The sequence below is a fragment of the Molothrus ater genome, chromosome 12 (assembly GCF_012460135.2).
Source record: "Molothrus ater isolate BHLD 08-10-18 breed brown headed cowbird chromosome 12, BPBGC_Mater_1.1, whole genome shotgun sequence".
NCBI classification, from domain to species: domain Eukaryota; kingdom Metazoa; phylum Chordata; class Aves; order Passeriformes; family Icteridae; genus Molothrus; species Molothrus ater.
Window position 1 is genome coordinate 18,829,206 of NC_050489.2, and position 18,296 is coordinate 18,847,501.

Sequence of the window (18,296 nt, forward strand, 5' to 3'; positions counted from 1 at the left end):
ATCCCTGAGCTGATTGCTCAGCCTCCCCTCAGCCCACTCCATCAACCTCATTAATTGCTTTCCCATTATTTCCATGTGGAATAACAGCCACAGGGGCCCTTTTCTCCATCTAAATAAATGGGAAAAAAAAACATTTTTTCCCCTAGAATTCTATACATCATGGCCAAACACGGAATATTTAAAACTTTTCATTTTGCTGGTGGTTCTCATCAAGAAAATGGGAAGCCGGGAAGTCATTTCAGTCCATGTCTGTATTCCCACCAGGAACACCACAAATCAAGTCCAGGCACCCTCAGGATTTAATCACTTTTTTCTTTATTAGGAGCTGGGTGAGTCACCCCTGGTGCTGTCACACGACGTGTACCCAAAAATCTTCATCCAGAGAAATTCCTAGAAATGTTTTGAATCCCTTTTTTCTTAGAAGGAATTGCAGAACAGACTTTTTTTTTTTTTTTTTGAGTGGACAAACAGGGTAATTACAGTAAAAAGGGCAGGATGGCACGGAAGGGTTGAAGGTTTCCATATGGAAGGGCTGAATCTATGGGATGGGATGGGTTGAAAGGCAGATGGGGGGAATTCCTGCCAAAAAAAAAAAGCTCTGGAAAAACATAATCCGAGTTTGGGATGAAAAACTGGACATGGCCACAGGGTTCAGGTATCAAAAAGGCTTTGGAGAAGGACAGAGTTAAATTGGTCCATGGGTTGAGTGAATCCAACCAAGATTTTGGGTTCTTTGGCAAGCAGGGACATTCAGATGGGGCTCAGGGAAATCCCAAACCCACTCTGGCTCCAGGGATGGAGGCAGTGGGACAGGCACTGCTGGATTTCCCCCCTCTCTGGGGCTGGGATAAGGAAAATCCCAGATAAAACCTAAATTTGGGTTTACCTTTCCCCTTATCCCTGGGGCTGGGATAAAGAAAATGCCAGATAAAACCTAAATTTGGGTTTTCCTTTCCCCTTATCCCTGGGGTTGGGATAAAGAAAATCCCAGATAAAACCTAAATTTGGATTTACCTTTCCCCTTATCCCTGGAGTTGGGATAAGGAAAATCCCAGATAAAAGGTAAATTTGGATTTACCTTTCCCCTTATCCCTGGAGTTGGGATAAGGAAAATCCCAGATAAAAGGTAAATTTGGATTTACCCTTCCCCTTATCCCTGGGGTTGGGATAAGGAAAATCCCAGATAAAAGCTGAATTTGGATTTTCCTTTCCCCTTATCCCTGGGGTTGGGATAAAGACAATGCCAGATAAAACCTAAATTTGGGTTTACCTTTCCCCTTATCCCTGGGGTTGGGATAAGGAAAGCCCCAGACCCCAGAGCCCAAGACCCCCGTGCCTTTGATCTAACCTTTGGAAAAAAAAACAATTACCAACCATATATGAAGAATTACAAGCCACGAAAGTTTAAGTAGAATGATAGTGAATTTATCATGGGGTGAAAAATAGATTTTTGGGGTTTTTAGAATGGGGGTTCAGGAGGTAAGATGGAAGAACCTGGGTGTGTCCTGTCCTTCTTCTTCTTCTTCTTGGCCTCCACCTTCTGCTGTGATGTTGGCACTTTTGGATTGGTTTAGAGTAGAAGCTCACTGTCTAACATAGGTGATGGGTATTGGGAAGTTATGGTAAATATTGTACAGGTAGTTTTTAGTATAAAAAGATAACACCAGGGGCAGGCAGAGTGCCTTGGACTGTCCTGCTGAGAGGACCATGGCTGGACAGGAGAGTTTTATAGATAAGGAGCAATGAACAACCTTGAGAATGAGAACTGAAGGGCTCTGGCTCCTTCTTCAACCACCAGGCTGGGAAAAGAGACTTTGTGACCCATCTCGGGGTCACTGTGAGCAGCAGAGGCTCCAAGAGCTGGCAGCTCTGTGGCTCCTGTCCCCCTGCTCCAGCCTGGAGCCCAGGCTGCTGCTGGCATCTTTGTGCCCTACACACCAATCCCTGCAGGTGCTTGGCAAAGGGAAAACTGAATTTTCCAAGCCCCAGGGCCAATTCCTGCCCGGGAACAGCCTGGCTGCTTTATCTGCTCATCCACCCGCTGCCACCAGCGGTGTCACCTGCGCGGCACGGAGGGGACAAGGTGGGAGCCGGGCAAGGGAGCCGGGAGCAATCCCTGCCCCCGGGCTGCTGCTGCTGCTGCCCCAGCAGACGCTGCAGCTCCTCCTGGTCCTGGAAGGGGTTCCTGCCGTATTCCCGGCGGATCCAGGCGCGGTACTGCCGGGAGAAGAGGCAGGAGAGGTTCTCAGGGGGAGCTGAAAAGCTCAGAAACCCCAGAGAGAGATGGAGCAGGGCAGCTCCGGGGGAAAGCAGCGAGCAGAGCAATTCCTGCAGCATCCCCAGCACAGCCAGCGTGCAGGAGGGTCCCATCCCACAGGAGCTCACACCCAGCACCCCACAGATGCAGTGGATCCCTGATCCCAGCACAGCCAGCGTGCAGGAGGGTCCCATCCCACAGGAGCTCACACTCAGCACCCCACAGATGCAGTGGATCCCTGATCCCAGCACAGCCAGCGTGCAGGAGGGTCCCATCCCACAGGAGCTCACACTCAGCACCCCACAGATGCAGTGGATCCCTGATCCCAGCACAGCCAGCGTGCAGGAGGGTCCCATCCCACAGGAGCTCACACCCAGCACCACACAGATGCAGTGGATCCCCCATCCCAGCACTCCCCACATCCCCAAGCACACCCAGCGTGCAGGAGGGTCCCATCCCACAGGATGAAGGGATGAAGAAGGAATGAAGGGACCAAGAGCAGCAGCAGGATGGGAGGGTTAAAAAGAAGGAATGAAGGGACCAAGAGCAGCAGCAGGATGATGGGGAGGGTTAGAAAAGGAGGTCAGTGTGGATGGATGTCCCCACAGATGCAGTGGATCCCTGATCCCAGCACACCCAGCGTGCAGGAGGGTCCCATCCCACAGGAGCTCACACTCAGGCTGGAGGGATGAGGAAGGAAGACAGGAAGGGATCAAGAGCAGCAGCAGGATCACAGAATCACAGAATTTCTAGGTTGGAAGAGACCTTCAAGATCATCGAGTCCAACCCATGTTCTAACACCTCAGCTAGATGATGGCACCAAGTGCCACATCCAGTCTTTTTTTAAACACATCAAGGGATGGCGACTCCACCGCCTCCCTGGGTAGATGATTCCAGTAATGGGTATCATCATCCCAGGATGATGGGTAGGGCTAGAAAAGGAAGCCAGTGTGGATGGATGTCCCCAGAGATGCAGTGGAACCCCCATCCCAGCACTCCCCACATCCCCAGCCCAGAGCTGGCAGCACCCTCAGCTTCCCACACTGCCTGCAGCTGGGACAGCAGCTTTATTTATTCCTCCTTGCCAAGAAGCTGCTGCTGCTGCTCCTAATGTGCCTGAATTCCTGTAAGGAAAGATTCCCAAGGTTTTTTTTTTTTTCCCCCAGAAGCAGTTGGTCCTTGCAAGGTGGGGCAGGTTTGATGTCAGAGCACCTCAGGAGGTTGTGGGGACCTTCTCACCCCACTTGTCACAGACATCTTTTCATGGAAAATCCTTTCCTTAGGATTTTTTCCTCCTGGGAAGCTGAGAGGCCTCAGGAACAGAGTGTGGGCAATGGTTATCTGCTGCTGTGGAATGCAACAGGTGCATCTGGGATTGGGCTCATGTGGTTGTTTCTAATTAATGGCCAATCACAGTCCAGCTGGCTTGGACACGGAGCCTGAGCCACAAACCTTTGTTATCATTCTTTCTGATTCTATTCTCAGCTTAGCCAGCCTTCTGTTGAAACATTTTCTTCTATTCTTTTAGTATAATTTTAAAGTAATATATATCATAAAATAATAAATCAAGCCTTCTGAAACATGGAGTCAGATCCTCGTCTCTCCCCTCACCCTCAGACCCCTGTGAACATGGTCACACTCCTCCTCCTCCTCCTCCTCCTCCTCCTCCTCCTCCTCCTCCTCCTCAGCCCATCTGGGGTAAGAAGGCAGCCTGGCCACGCGTGCCAGCGCCACAGGGTCAGCTGTGTCCCCAGAATGCCCATCTGTGCCCTCTCTGGCTTCCTTTTCTGAGCCTCCCCATCATCCTGCTGCTGCTCTTGCTCCCTTCCTTCCTTCCTTCTTCATCCCTGCAGCCTTCTTCATCCCTGCAGGCAAATGGAGAAGCCCCATTTGCCAGCTTGAAACCACAGCAGTGAGGCTGGAGCACCTTCCCCATTCCCTCCTCCCATCTGAGCCCCCTGAGGTGAAGGAAACTGAGGCACCACAGCCCCAGGAGCTCCAGGATGTTCCTCACGGGTTTAAACCAGCAAGGATTGAGGTTTCCCACCCACCAGGGCCATTCCAGGGCTGACATCACACACGAGTGGGAGTTTCAAGGAAAAGGCAGCTCTTGCTAAATCCCACAGACAGGAAAACACTTCCCAGCACCTCCACCCTGGGCTGCCTCAGGGAAAGGGCTGCAAAGCCACTGGCAAAGCTGTGAGGGGATGGGAAAAGCAGCTTGGGAGGGAAAAGGAGGAAATTGTGGTGTCCAGGGTGGATTTGGGGAGCAGGAGGAATGGCTGGGGTGGAGGGAGGGACGGCAAAGCGCAGCCCAGGGTGTGTGGGAAGGGCTGGGGAGAGCTGCCCTGCCAGGGGAAGCCCTGCAGGGAATCTCCAGCACCCAGGGTGGTTTGTAATCCCCAGGAGCATCTGCCAGCCTCCTCCAGGGACGTTTCTGGCAGCTGGTGACAACGGGGCAGGGCCACATCCCCCCGTGTGACAGCACCGGGGAAGGGAACTTGGCCTTGGGGACAGTGTCCCAGGAACTTGGCCTTGGGGACAGTGTCACAGGCTGTCCCTGCTCCCTCCTGCCAGGACAGGAATCCCCTCCAGGGGCTCATGAGGAGCACAGGGACCCCCTGTTTGCCATGGGAACCCCCCCAGGGGCTCAAGGGGAGCACAGGGACCCCCTGTTTGCCATGGGAATCCCCTCAGGGACCCCCTGTTTGCCACAGGGACCCCCTGTTTGCATGGGAACCCCCCCAGGGACCCCCTCTTTGCCACAGGGACCCCTGTTTCCCAAGGGAACCCCCCAGGTCCCCCTGTTTGCCATGGGAGCCCCCCCCAGATCCCCCTGTTTGCCATGGGAACCCCCCAGGACCCCCTGTTTGCCGTGGGAATCCCCCCAGGACCCCCTGTTTGCCATGGGAACCCCCCAGGACCCCCTGTTTGCATGGGAACCCCCCAGGACCCCCTGTTTGCCATGGGAATCCCCCAGGGACCCCCTGTTTGCCATGGGAACCCCCCAGATCCCCCTGTTTGCATGGGAACCCCCCAGGACCCCCTGTTTGCATGGGAACCCCCCCAGATCCCCCTGTTTGCATGGGAATCCCCCAGGACCCCCTGTTTGCCATGGGAACCCCCCAGGTCCCCCTGTTTGCCATGGGAACCCCCCAGGTCCCCCTGTTTTTCCCTTGCACGGCGGCTGCAGCGCACGGGGGGCTCTGTCTCCAGGGCTGGCACGGGGTTTAGGGGTGACAGGAGCTGTGACACCCTTTGCACACATCATTTCCAGGGTTCCCCTTCCCTTGCAGGGTGTCTGTGTCCCATGGGAAGTTTGGGAAGGGTGAAGGGGCAGAGTCCAGAGTGGGAGGCTGGAGGCAGCCACAGAGCCAGGTGGGAGCGCTGCTTTTAAAAGCCTTTCCCTTTGCTTTTTAAGGTCTTTCCTTTTGCTTTTTAAGGGCTTTCCCTTTGCTTTTTAAGGTTTTTTTTTCCTTTGCTTTTTAAGGGTTTTTTTTTTCCTTTGCTTTTTAAGGTCTTTGGTTTTTAAGGTTTTTCCCTTTGCTTTTTAAGGTCTTTGCTTTATAAATTTTTCCCTTTGCTTTTTAAGGTCTTTTATTTTAAGGTTTTTCCCTTTGCTTTTTAAGGTTTTTCCCTTTGCTTTTTAAGGTTTTTATTTCCTTTGCTTTTTAAGGTTTTTCCCTTTGCTTTTTAAGGTTTTTCCCTTTGCTTTTTAAGGTCTTTTATTTTAAGGTTTTTCCCTTTGCTTTTTAAGGTTTTTCCATTTGCTTTTTAAGGTCTTTGCTTTATAAGGTTTTTTCCTTTGCTTTTTAAGGTTTTTCCATTTGCCTTTTAAGGTTTTTTCTTTTTAAGGTTTTTTCCTTTGCTTTTTAAGGGCTTTCCCTTTGCTTTTTAAGGTCTTTCCCTTTGCTTTTCAAGGTTTTTTCTTTTTAAGGTTTTTTCCTTTGCTTTTTAAAGTTTTTCCCTTGGCTTTTTAAGGTCTTTGCTTTTTAAGGTTTTTTCCTTTGCTTTTTAAGGTCTTTGCTTTTTAAGGTTTTTTTCCTTTGCTTTTTAAGGTTTTTCCCTTTGCTTTTTAAGGTCTTTGCTTTTTAAGGTTTTTCCCTTTGCTTTTTAAGGTTTTTTCTTTTTAACGTTTTTTTCTTTGCATTTAAGGTCTTTGTTTTTTAAAGTTTTTTTTCCTTTGCTTTTTAAGGTCTTTCCCTTTGCTTTTTAACATCTTTTCTTTTTAGGGTTTTTCCCTTTGCTTTTTAAGGTTTTTTCCCTTTACTTTTTAAGGTTTTTCCCTTTGCTTTTTAAGTTTTTTTTCTTTTTAAGGTTTTTCCCCTTGCTTTTTAAGGTCTTTCCCTTTGCTTTCGGAGGCTTTCCATGTCAAACGTGCAGCTCTGACCCCTGCACTGAGTGCTCTCCCCGGAATGCAGCTGGGCTCTGCTCCATCCTCCCTTCCCTGCCGGGAACCAGCCAGCCTCAGCTCCTGCTCTCCCAAAACCTCGTTTTGGGGAGGAAATAGGAGATTTCTGCCCTCCTGCCTGCCACCTGCCCCTGAGAGCGGGGCCCTTGGTGCCCAGACATCCCAAAACTCCTCACAAGAGCCTTCCTCCCTCTCCAGTCCCCCTCTCCCTCCTGCATCCCCGGGAGCTGGCCCAGCTCCTTCCTGAGGTTCCCAAGGGACAAACTGCTCTCCCATCCTTCCTGCTGCATCCCAACCCCAGAAAACAAGTTCGGGGTTTTTAAGAGCTTTTTAGAGTGCACTCACACAGTATCAAGGGCCTTATTTTTTAAAATTTCTTTTTGTTTTTGCACACAAACCCCCCAAATCCTCAGGCGATAAACGACATTCCCAAATCCAGCTGGGGCAAAACAGCTGCATGCAAAGGAGCCATGCCTGGTTGCAAACCCCTCCAAAATGTACCCAAGGGTTTTTAAGTTTGGGGTTTTTAAGTTTGGGGTTTTTAAGAGTTTTTTTAAGTGCACTCACACAATACCAATGCACTTACTTGTTTCTTTGATTTTTTTTTGTTTTTGCACACAAACCCCCAAATCCCCAGGTGATAAACGACATTCCCAAATCCAGCTGGGGCAAACAGCTGCATACAAAGGAGCCATGCCTGGTTGCAAAGCCCTCCAAAAGCGCCCCCGGGGGCCTCACCTCGTGCAGCAGGGTGCTCTCATACTCCTGCAGCTGCTGCTGGAAGCCAGGGTTGGGGCTGGCGTAGGAGCGGACGGCCCTGGTGGCAGCCAGGCAGCTCTGCCAGCCCAGCTCCGTCACTGTCATCAGGTATGCCACCAGCAGGGTGCTGCTGCGGGACACCCCGGCCAGGCTGGGCCAGGAGGAGCCAGTCAGGGATGGGATCCTGCAGGAACCAGCCCTGGGATGCGGGTGCCTGGCTGGGCTGTGAGCAGCGTGAGCTGCAGGGGACAAGGAGCTCCCCTCTCACACTCTCACCGCTGCTGTCACCTCCCTGTCCCTTCCTCAAGCCACATCTTGGGTGCTCAGGTGGTCAGTGATGTTCAACACCAAGGACACTTTTAGGAGCCCGTGCCTGATGCCTCAGGTTTTGGCTGTTCTATTTCTCACATTCTGTGCTGCTTTAGTGTGTGGGTCTGGGTTCACATCAGGGGATGCTGAGCTCTGTGCACAGAGCAGGGAGACAAAACAATTCCTGCTCCAGCTGGGCACCAAGGACAAATGATCCAAATCTCAGCCCAAGAGCACAAACACCGTGGGCTGGAGAGAGAAAAACAAGGATGGGACTGCAGGGGCTAAAGCTGGAATGGGACAATGAACTGCAAGATGCAAATGGAGCAGAACTGATCCAAGGGAGAGACCCTGGGAGCGCTCGGGCATTTTGGGACCATTTTGGTCCATCTTGGGTTCATTTTGGGACCATTTTGGTTCATCTTGGGTTCATCTTGGGACCATTTTGGTTCATCTTGGGTTTGTTTTGGGACCATTTTGGTTCATCTTGGGTTCATTTTGGGACCATTTTGGTTCATCTTGGGACCATTTTGGGACCACCATTTTGGTTCATCTTGGGACCATTTTGGGACCATTTTGGTTCATCTTGGGTTCATTTTGGGACCATTTTGGTTCACCTTGGGTTCATTTTGGGACCATTTTGGTTCACCTTGGGTGCAGCCCTGCTGGGCTCTTGTGCTGCCCAAGGTGGATCCATTGAGGAGATCCTTTTAATAAATCCCTGCTTTATTCTGTAGCTCTGCCCAGCCTCTGCTCCAGCTCAGCCTTCCCAGGGCTCCATCCCCAGCTCCCAGAGGATGACTGGGCTCTGAGGGGTCCCAGCAGCTCTCACCAGTGCACCAGGCAGCCTCCCCCTGCGAGCCGGCACTCGTGGATGAACTGGATGCACTCCTTGAAGTGCTGCAGCCTGCAGGGAGAGAGGCAGAGGTGAGGAGGGAAGGAAGGGCTGCCTGTCCCTGCAGGGCACCCTGCAAACACCAGCACTGTCACTCCCAAGGGTTTTCCACCACCCCAGGGCCACCAGCGTGGGGTGGGAGCAGAGATCCTTCCTCTGCCAGGCAAAGGTGATGCCTCAGGTTTGAGCTTTTATATCTTTCACATTCTGTGCTGCTTTAGTGGGTGGGTCTGAGCTTCATACATGGGGATGGTGAGCTCTCTGCACAAAGTTGTTAAGTTATTAAGTTAAAAATTAGTTATTCGGTTAAAAAATAGTTATTAAGTAAGTATTAAGTTATTAAGTTAAAAATTAGTTATTAAGTTAAAAAATGGTTATTAAGTATTAAGTTATCAAGTTAAAAATTAGTTATTAAGTTAAAAATTAGTTATTCAGTTAAAAAATAGTTATTAAGCAAGTATTAAGTTATTAAGTTAAAAATTAGTTATTAAGTTAAAAAATGGTTATTAAGTATTAAGCTATCAAGTTAAAAATTAGTTATTAAGTTAAAAAACAGTGATTAAGTTAAAAATTACTTATAAAATAGTGATTAAATTAAAAATAAAAATAATTTAGGTATCATTTCTTAATTGAACAGTTTATCCCTAAAAATATCCTATAAAAAAAGAGATACAACTCCATTTTTTAACTTATTAAAGCACTATAAAACTCACAATCTGTGAAATATCTGTAATATACATAAAATAACCTGTAGTATAAATAATATAAATAAAATAATCTGTAAGACAAACAAAAACCAATAAACAGCTAAACCCAAACAAAAAAATACCATCTCACACATTTCATCCCAACCTTAACCAAAAAAAAAAAACCCAAAAAAAAACCAAAAAATCCACAGAGAAGAGGGTCCCTTTGGCAGCCCCTGTGCTGCGGCGCCGGACTTCCTCTGCTGCGCGTGATGGGGTGGGAGGGAGCCCTCGCTGCCTTCCTGATTTCTCAGAAGCCAAAGCTTGACCTCCTGCAGTCATTCCCACTGCCAAGGGAGCTGCTTTCCCTCTGGGAACTCTCCAGGAGCTCCTCCATCCCTGCTGGCCCATGGAGGAGGGTGTTTGTTCTTCACCCTGCCCTGGGGCGCTGGGCTCGGCGCTGTCTGAGGAGCCAGAATGAATTAATGCAGGAATCGCAGGGGGTTCTGCTCCCCAGGAACAGCAGGAGACGTGAGGGAGTGTCTGGCATGGTGAGCAGGCTAAAAATACTGAGCCTCCCATTCCTGCAAGGAGATGTCAATCCAAGGATACTCCAGCAAATGGAGCATCACCATCTGGGAGGGTTTTCCCTGCCCAAAGTGATGCCTCAGGGTTAAACTTTTATGATTTTCTGGTCCTGTGCTGCTTTAGTGTGTGGGTCTGGGTTCACATCAGGGGATGCTGAGCTCTGTGCACAGAGCAGGGAGACAAAACAATTCCTGCTCCAGCTGGGCACCAAGGACAAATGATCCAAATCTCAGCCCAAGAGCACAAACCCCGTGGGCTGGAGAGAGAAAAACAAGGATGGGACTGCAGGGGCTAAAGCTGGAATGGGACAATGAACTGCAAGATGCAAATGGAGCAGAACTGATCCAAGGCAGAGACCCCGGGAGCGCTCGGGCATTTTGGGACCATTTTGGTTCATCTTGGGACCATTTTGGGACCATTTTGGTTCATCTTGGGTTCATCTTGGGACCATTTTGGTCCATCCTGGGTTCATCTTGGGACCATTTTTGTCCATCCTGCGTTCATTTTGGGACCATTTTGGTTCATCTTTGGTGCAGCCCTGGCTGGGCTCTTGTGCTGCCCAAGGTGCATCCATTGAGGAGATCCTTTTAATAAATCCCTGCTTTATTCTGTAACTCTGCCCAGCCTCTGCTCCAGCTCAGCCTTCCCAAGGCATCAAAATCTCATCCCAGGGGATTTCCCTGTTTGTCCTGCTGATGTTCACAGAGCACACAACATCCCCCAGGGCCTGCAGGTGCTCCCCACTGAGCTCCAAACTCTCCAGATCCCAGTGCTCCCCTTCAGCCCCTCGGCAGGACCAGCAGGAATCTTCTCTGCTTGCAAGGACACGATGCTCATGCCTCCAGCCTCCATCCCTGTCCCAACATCCCAAAGGAATTTGGCTCCCCCATCCATCCTCACCCACTCCACGGGTGTTTTTCCCACAGGGAAAGCTCTGCCCGTGCTTTTCCAAGCGTGGGATCAGGCAGTGGAATTAGTGCTGAGCTCCCGAATCACAAGCAGGACACAAAGTTCACCAGGATTGTGAAATCCAAGGCATAAACTGACAAGCAGAAAATAGTTTCTTGAATAACTCTTCCTTCCTGCAGGCAGCCTTATCTTCTTTTTTTGGGGTTTTTTTTTCCCCTTTTTTTATTTTTTTTTTTCCCTTTCGTAGACACGCCACGAGCGCAAAGAAATGAGCGAAGGGGGAAAAAATAACAACCAAAAAAACCCAGTTCTTGCTGAGGCAGGGTTTTCTTGTAAAGCTTCTCTTTCCGCTCAGCCCAGAGCATGAGCAAGCAGGATTCCACCCCCAGGCATGGCTGCTGCCAAGGATGCTGGAAAAAACAGCACCTCCACAGGCAGGGGCTTGGAAATTAAGTTTTGATGCTTTTTAGGGTTTGATTGGAGGGAAAAATCCCCTGGATTTGCCAATTTGCTGGTGCAAATTGATGATTTATTGGTGCAAATTGATGATTTATTGGTGCTCGTCACCCAAAGCAGCAGCATCCCACAAAATCCTGGGAATTCCTCCCAGCTCCTCTCAGCAGCTTCATCTCCAAAACAGCATTCCAAGAGTTATGAGCATGGGTCATTGCTTTATATGGCAAAAATAATTCATATTTTAATAAATTTCTCTTTTAAAAAAAATGCCTTGAGGACTGACACAAATCATCTTTCTAACACTCCAGTTTTCAGTCCTGCCCAGTGGAATAACTCTGAAACTTGACAAAAAAATGACATTTCCTGACTGCAAACACATATTAAAAATAGATTTTAAGCCCTAAAATGTTATTTACCGCATAAAAATGAACCCCAGCTTCTGGGAAGCTCAGGGGTTACGTGAAATTTCACAGCATGGATGGACTGAACCTTCATCGTGCACAACCTGAGCTTTTATTGACCAACTGCTGACAGGAAAAAAGGATGGGAAATCACTTACAGGTTTTGACTGGATGAATCCGAGGCTGAGATACACAGATAGGTCATGTCCTGCAACACAGAATAAAACAGTCACTAAATACCTCCAAGAATCACAAAATCCTCCATTTCTCTCTCTTTTTTTCCTTCCTCAGTTGACCTTGAGGGGAGAAGAAATCTGAAAACCACCAAACCAGTGGGGTTTGCTCCACTGCAATGGATGAGTGCATCCATCCCACCCCACTGATTTCCCCTCAATCCCACAGGACGGGCCAGGCTGTGGGGGCGACTCAAACATTCAGGAGCCCCCCAAAACAGAGCCAGGGAGCCCCAGACTCCACCAGGAAGACGTGCACTGACAAAGCCACTGTCATCAATGAGTTATTTCCTCCCTGTCCTTTTAATACCCCATAAATCATCTGCTGCCTGCTGGCCTAGGTCAGATTACTTTCCTCTCCTTAAAACATCGCTTCCTCGATCCTCCCTGCTCAGAGCTAAATTTAGATCCTTTTTATCTGGGGGTTGGGGTTTGTTTTTTTTTTTAATCCTTTCTTAGCAAAATATGGGGGGAAATCCTGCAGCCAGAGCACCAGGGATTGCCCCATCTCCATCAGGTTCAGGCAGCCCAAGCCCCTGGACCACCCTCCAGCCCGGGAGGCTGAAAAATTGGATTATTTAAGGAAGGAAGGGGCAGAGCAGGATGGGCACTGGGTTAATTCTGTGCTGGGGCGACCCACAGGCTTTCCACACATCACCTCACCCCACAGCTCCACGCCTGGTGCATCCCAACGTGTCCCCAGGCTGGCAAGAGGCACCAAATCCACCCTGGAGAAGCCAAAAGGTCTTTGACCCACCCCAAAGCTCAACCCACACCCCCCAGGCCGGGATGAACCCCAGGGCTGCTCACAGGGCCGGGTGTTCCTGTGCTGGGGCTGGGTGTCCCTGTCCCTGCCCCGGGTGTCCCTGTCCCCATCCCACCATGGCAGCGGCGCTGGGGTTTGTGGTCACCGCTGGGGCCGTGATTGACACATTGCAAAACCCCCCGGGCCTTCCGCTTCCCCTCCGCGGGCTCTGCTCCATGGTGTAAGGGCTGTGTGCGCCCTGCTCCCTGGTGTAAGGGCTGTGCTCTCTGCTCCCTGGTGTAAGGGCTGTGTGCGCTCTGCTCCATGGTGTAAGGGCTGTGTGTGCCCTGCTCTGCTCCCTGGTGTAAGGGCTGTGTGCTCTCTGCTCCATGGTGTAAAGGCTGTGTGCACTCTGCTCCCTGGTGTAAGGGCTATGTATGCCCTGCTCCCTGGTGTAAGGGCTGTGTGCGCTCTGCTCCATGGTGTAAGGGCTGTGTGCTCTCTGCTCCATGGTGTAAGGGCTGTGTGCTCTCTGCTCCATGGTGTAAAGGCTGTGTGCACTCTGCTCCCTGGTGTAAGGGCTATGTATGCCCTGCTCCCTGGTGTAAGGGCTGTGTGCGCTCTGCTCCATGGTGTAAGGGCTGTGTGCTCTCTGCTCCCTGGTGTAAGGTCTGTGTGTGCTCTCTGCTCCATGGTGTAAGGGCTGTGTGTGCTCTGCTCCCTGGTGTAAGGGCTGTGTGCGCTCTGCTCCATGGTGTAAGGGCTGTATGCACTCTGCTCCATGGTGTAAGGGCTGTGTATGCCCTGCTCCCTGGTGTAAGGGCTGTGCGCTCTCTGCTCCCTGGTGGAAGGGCTGTGTGCACTTTGCTCCATGGTGTTAAGGGCTGCTCCCTGGTGTAAGGGCTGTATGCACTCTGCTCCATGGTGTAAGGGCTGTATGCTCTGCTCTGCTCCCTGGTGTAAGGGCTGTGTGCTCTCTGCTCCCTGGTGTAAGGGCTGTGTGCGCTCTGCTCCCTGGTGTAAGGGCTGTGTGCGCTCTGCTCCATGGTGTAAGGGCTGTGTGCGCTCTGCTCCCTGGTGTAAGGGCTGTGTGCTCTCTGCTCCCTGGTGTAAGGGCTGTGCACTCTGCTCCCTGGTGTAAGGGCTGTGTGCGCTCTGCTCCATGGTGTAAGGGCTGTATGCTCTGCTCTGCTCCCTGGTGTAAGGGCTGTGTGTGCTCTGCTCCCTGATGTAAGGGCTGTGTGCTCTGCTCTGCTCCCTGGTGTAAGGGCTGTGTGCGCTCTGCTCGCTGGTGTAAGGGCTGTGTGCTCTCTGCTCCCTGATGTAAGGGCTGTGTGCACTCTGCTCCCTGGTGTAAGGGCTGTGTGCGCTCTGCTCCATGGTGTAAGGGCTGTATGCTCTGCCCTGCTCCCTGGTGTAAGGGCTGTGTGCGCTCTGCTCCCTGGTGTAAGGGCTATATGCACTCTGCTCCATGGTGTAAGGGCTGTGTGCACTCTGCTCCCTGGTGTAAGGGCTGTATGCACTCTGCTCCCTGGTGTAAGGGCTGTGTGCACTCTGCTCCATGGTGTAAGGGCTGTATGCACTCTGCTCCCTGGTGTAAGGGCTGTATGCACTCTGCTCCCTGGTGTAAGGGCTGTGTGCGCTCTGCTCCCTGGTGTAAGGCTGTGTGTGCTCTGCTCCATGGTGTAAGGCTGTGTGTGCTCTGCTCCCTGGTGTAAGGGCTGTGTGCTCTCTGCTCCCTGGTGTAAGGGCTGTGTGCGCTCTGCTCCATGGTGTAAGGGCTGTGTGCTCTCTGCTCCCTGGTGTAAGCACCCCTCCCCGCCGGGGCTCCGTTCGCGGGGCGCCGCCGCCCTCTCGTGGGGACCCCCCGGCAGCGCCGGGCACCCTCCGGGCACGGCCCCGCAGCGCTGCGGGTCCCAACTGCCCCCCAAAAACCACCCAAACACCCCGCTGCTCCCCAAAAACCACCCAAACACCCTGCTGCCCCCCAAAAACCCCAATGCTCCCCAAAACCCACCCAAACACCCCGCTGCTCCCCAAAAACCACCCAAACACCCCACAGCCCCCCAAAAACCACCCTAGCACCCCGCTGCCCCTTCCCCAAATCCATCACTGAGCCCCTTTGGGCAGCATCTCCTGGTGCAACTCAGTGTAAATCAGTGTAAAATGGTGTAAAACAGTGTACATTGGAGTAAATCTGTGTAAATCGGTGTGAATCGGTGTAAATTGGTGTAAATCAGTATAAATTGGTGTAAATCTGTGTAAATCAGTATAAATTGGTGTAAATCGGTGTAAATCAGTATAAATTGGTGTAAATCTCTGTAAATCGGTGTAAATCACTGTAAATCATTGCAAACCAGTATAAATTGGTGTAAATCAGTGTAAATTGTTGCAAACCCAGCACTGTTTCTCCCCAGGCCAGGAGAAGGCCCAGGGTGTCCCTTCCCTTGCTGTCCCTTCGCTGAGTGTCCCTTCCCTGAGGGTCCCTCCCCTGAGTGTCCCTTCCCTGGCTGTCCCTTCCCTGGCTGTCCCTTCCCAAGGTGTCCCTTCCCTGAGTGTCCCTTCCCTGGGTGTCCCTTTCCTGAGTGTCCCTTCCCTGGGTGTCCCTTCCCTGAGTATCCCTTGCCTGGGTGTCCCTTCCCTGGCTGTCCCTTCCCTGAGTGTCCCTTGCCTGAGTGTCCCTTCCCTGGCTGTCCCTTCCCTGGCTGTCCTTTCCCTGAGTGTCCCTTGCCTGGGTGTCCCTTCCCTGGGTGTCCTTTCCCTGGCTGTCCCTTCCCAGGGTGTCCCTTCCCTGAGTGTCCCTTCCCTGAGTGTCCCTTCCCTGGGTGTCCCTTCCCTGAGTGTCCCTTCCCAGGGTGTCCCTTCCCTGGGTGTCCTTTCCCTGGCTGTCCCTTCCCAGGGTGTCCCTTCCCTGAGTGTCCCTTCCCTGGGTGTCCCTTCCCAGGGTGTCCCTTCCCTGGGTGTCCCTTCCCAGGCTGTCCCTTCCCTGAGTGTCCCTTCCCTGAGTGCCCTCCCCTGGGTGTCCCTTCCCTGGCTGTCCCTTCCCAGCTCCTGCTGCTGCCCCGGCTGTCCCCAGCCCCCCCAGCCAGGCACTCACCTCCAGCACGGGCTTGGCGCCGCTGTGCACGGACAGGATGTGGGTCACCCCCTTGCTCAGCAGCTTCTCATGGTCCTCAGAGTCTGGAAACGGGAGCCACGTGGGAATTTCCTGCCCTGCTGGGACCCCCCCCCAGCCCCTGACCCCCATTCCAGCCCTGCCTCTCGTCCCACGCGGTGCAGGGAGGAGGTTGGACATCCCCATCCAGGCCAAATCCCCCTGGGATGCACTGGGTGCTCAGCAGGTTCCTAAAGCCGTCCCTAAAGTCAGGAATTACCCTGAGAACTGAGACAAGGCTGCTGTGTCCTTGCTGTTGGGGAGGTTTCCAGATATGCCATGAATTTCCTGGGGTTCCAGCATGGCTGGTGAGCGCAGCTGGTGCACACATCTTTTACGGAAAATCCTTTCCTTTAGGATTTTTCCTCCTGAGAAGCTGAGAGGCCTCAGGAACAAAATGTAAACATGGATTATCTGCTGCTGTGGAATGCAACAGGTGCATCTGGGATTGGTCCATGTTAGATATTTGTAATTAATGGCCAATCACAGTCAGCTGGCTCGGACACAGAGCCCGAGCCACAAACTTTTTTTATTCATTCTTTCTTTTGCTATTCTTAGCCAGCCTTCTGATGAAAGCTTTTCTTCTATTCTTTTAGTATAGTTTTAATGTAATAGATATCATAAAATAATAAATCAAGCCTTCTGAAACATGGAGTCAGATCCTCATCTCTTCCCTCACCCTCAGACCCCTGTGAACACGGTCACACACAGCTCCCAGGGGACATCCCCCTCCTGGGCTGGACTGGGATCACTGGAAACTGGGGATTTGGGGCAGCTCTGGAAGATGCTGAGATTCCCAGCACATGGAGTTGCCAAGGAGAGGAATCCTCCAGCCCTGCCAGCTGCCCAAGGACCCCACAGCACCAGGGAGGGGCAGGGAATTCACTCACCACGAATATTCCCCAGGTAGAGGCCGGTGACAATCTGGGAGGTGACAAAAAGGAGAGAGAATTCAGATGGCACCAGGAACAAGGTACATCTGATGTGGTGGGAATGAGCTCCAGCAGGACCAGGACACCTGGCACCAAACTCCCCAGGCCATGCCAAGCCAAGCACCCAAATCCATGGATCATATCCATAAACAACCAGGAGAGGCTGAGCCCAAACCCCTCAGGAGAGCAGAGCTGAGGAACAACCCAGCACAGGAATGGGAGGAGTTTGGATGTGATCCTCTGGAGTTCCAAAGGTTGCATCTGCCACCTGGGGATGGATGGATGCTATTTACAGCAGGATTTCTATTTATTGCAGTTAAGAGATGTCAAGGCTGCAAATTTGGTCTCCAACTCGCTGCTGCAGGGTTATGAAGGAGAAGAGGGACAGCTGAGGGCGTTTAAGGGGTGTGAGAACCTGCCAGAGCGTTTCCAGAGGCACAGAAAGACAGAGCTGATTATCAGCTGGACTTGCTGGGTGCCCATCTGGCAGAAGAGCCCTGGTTTGAGGAGTTTTAGGGTTTTCAGCAGCACTGGGTCACATCCTGCTGAACCCCAGCCCATCCCTGTGCAAACACCTGGACTGAGCACAGCTCAAAGTGTGAAGGGGAATGCAGAGCCCTGCATGTCATGGGAGTCCAAAATTGGATCCTACAAAAGGCTCTGCACCAATCCAGCCCTTGGCAACAACAGCCTGGGCTCCCCAAAAGGGCACCATAAAAGGCACTTTGGGGGCTGTAAAAGGCACTTTGCCTGTCAGGCTGAGTTCACAGGGGTGAATCCCCGGTGTTAAACCACATCAGAGCCATGCAGAGGGAGTTTGCTCTGATCTGACCTCTCTGTTGTTGTCCCAGAGTCTAATTTTAAACTGAAGGATTCACATTCCAAGTGGTTATTTAAGGACAGCAACAGAAATTGATCCCCTCCTCCAGCCCTGGAGGAAAAAGCAGCACTGAAACCACATTTCCCCCATTGCTGGGGCACACCCCGAGGGTGGGAAGGGGGGAATTTCCCTGCAGGGACCGCTGTTATCCCTGAGGATGAAAATGCCAAGGTTTTAGCACCCCAGGGATGAGCATTTAATGCCAGCTGTCACTTTTCTGACACCTGCAGACACCGAGCTCTTCACCCCGATATAAACCTTGGATTTAAATCCCTGTTTGTTTTCTTAATTCTCTTGAAGTGCTTGGAATTCCAAAGGGCTGTGGGAAAGGGGAAGGTGCAGAGAGCTGTATTTAGGGACCTGGGAAGTGCATCCATGGGCTGCAGAAGCAGAGAATGTCCTGGCCACCATCCCACTGTCCCCTGTACCTTGCTCATTCCAGTCCCCATGGGTTTTCTCTCCCCAGGATCAGGATTTGGGTGGTTTCTCAGTCTCCAAGGCTACCTGCAAAGAAACACCCCAAATTCCCAGAGAGGATGGTGAGGTGTGACCCCCTCCCAGAGCAGGAGGAAGGGAAACACACCAGGAAGGGAGCAAGCAGAGCCCTGGCAAACTCAGCTCACCTGAGGCTGCTCCAGCGGGTCCTGCTGCTGCTCTGGAGGGAAGGGAGCAGAGAGTGGC

General features: G+C 51.6%; 1 protein-coding gene across 2 annotated transcripts; it reads right to left on the reverse strand.

Moving 5' to 3' along the window:
* Window positions 1–303: 303 nt before the first annotated feature.
* On the reverse strand, window positions 304–18,275 carry LOC118691237 (dual specificity protein phosphatase 22-A-like). 2 transcript variants are annotated; one of them, XM_036390358.2, is made up of 8 exons: window positions 18,239–18,275; window positions 18,044–18,119; window positions 16,694–16,727; window positions 15,747–15,829; window positions 11,830–11,879; window positions 8,569–8,643; window positions 7,407–7,578; window positions 304–2,217 (listed from the first exon to the last, which is right to left on the reverse strand). In XM_036390358.2, the coding sequence occupies exons 2-8, from the start codon at window positions 18,062–18,064 to the stop codon at window positions 2,023–2,025; spliced, it is 630 nt and encodes a 209-aa protein (XP_036246251.1). In that variant the 5' UTR covers window positions 18,065–18,119; window positions 18,239–18,275; the 3' UTR covers window positions 304–2,022. The 2 variants fall into 2 exon arrangements, with proteins under 2 accessions (XP_036246251.1, XP_054372084.1); XM_054516109.1 differs by having other exon boundaries at window positions 7,407–7,611.
* Window positions 18,276–18,296: the final 21 nt, after the last annotated feature.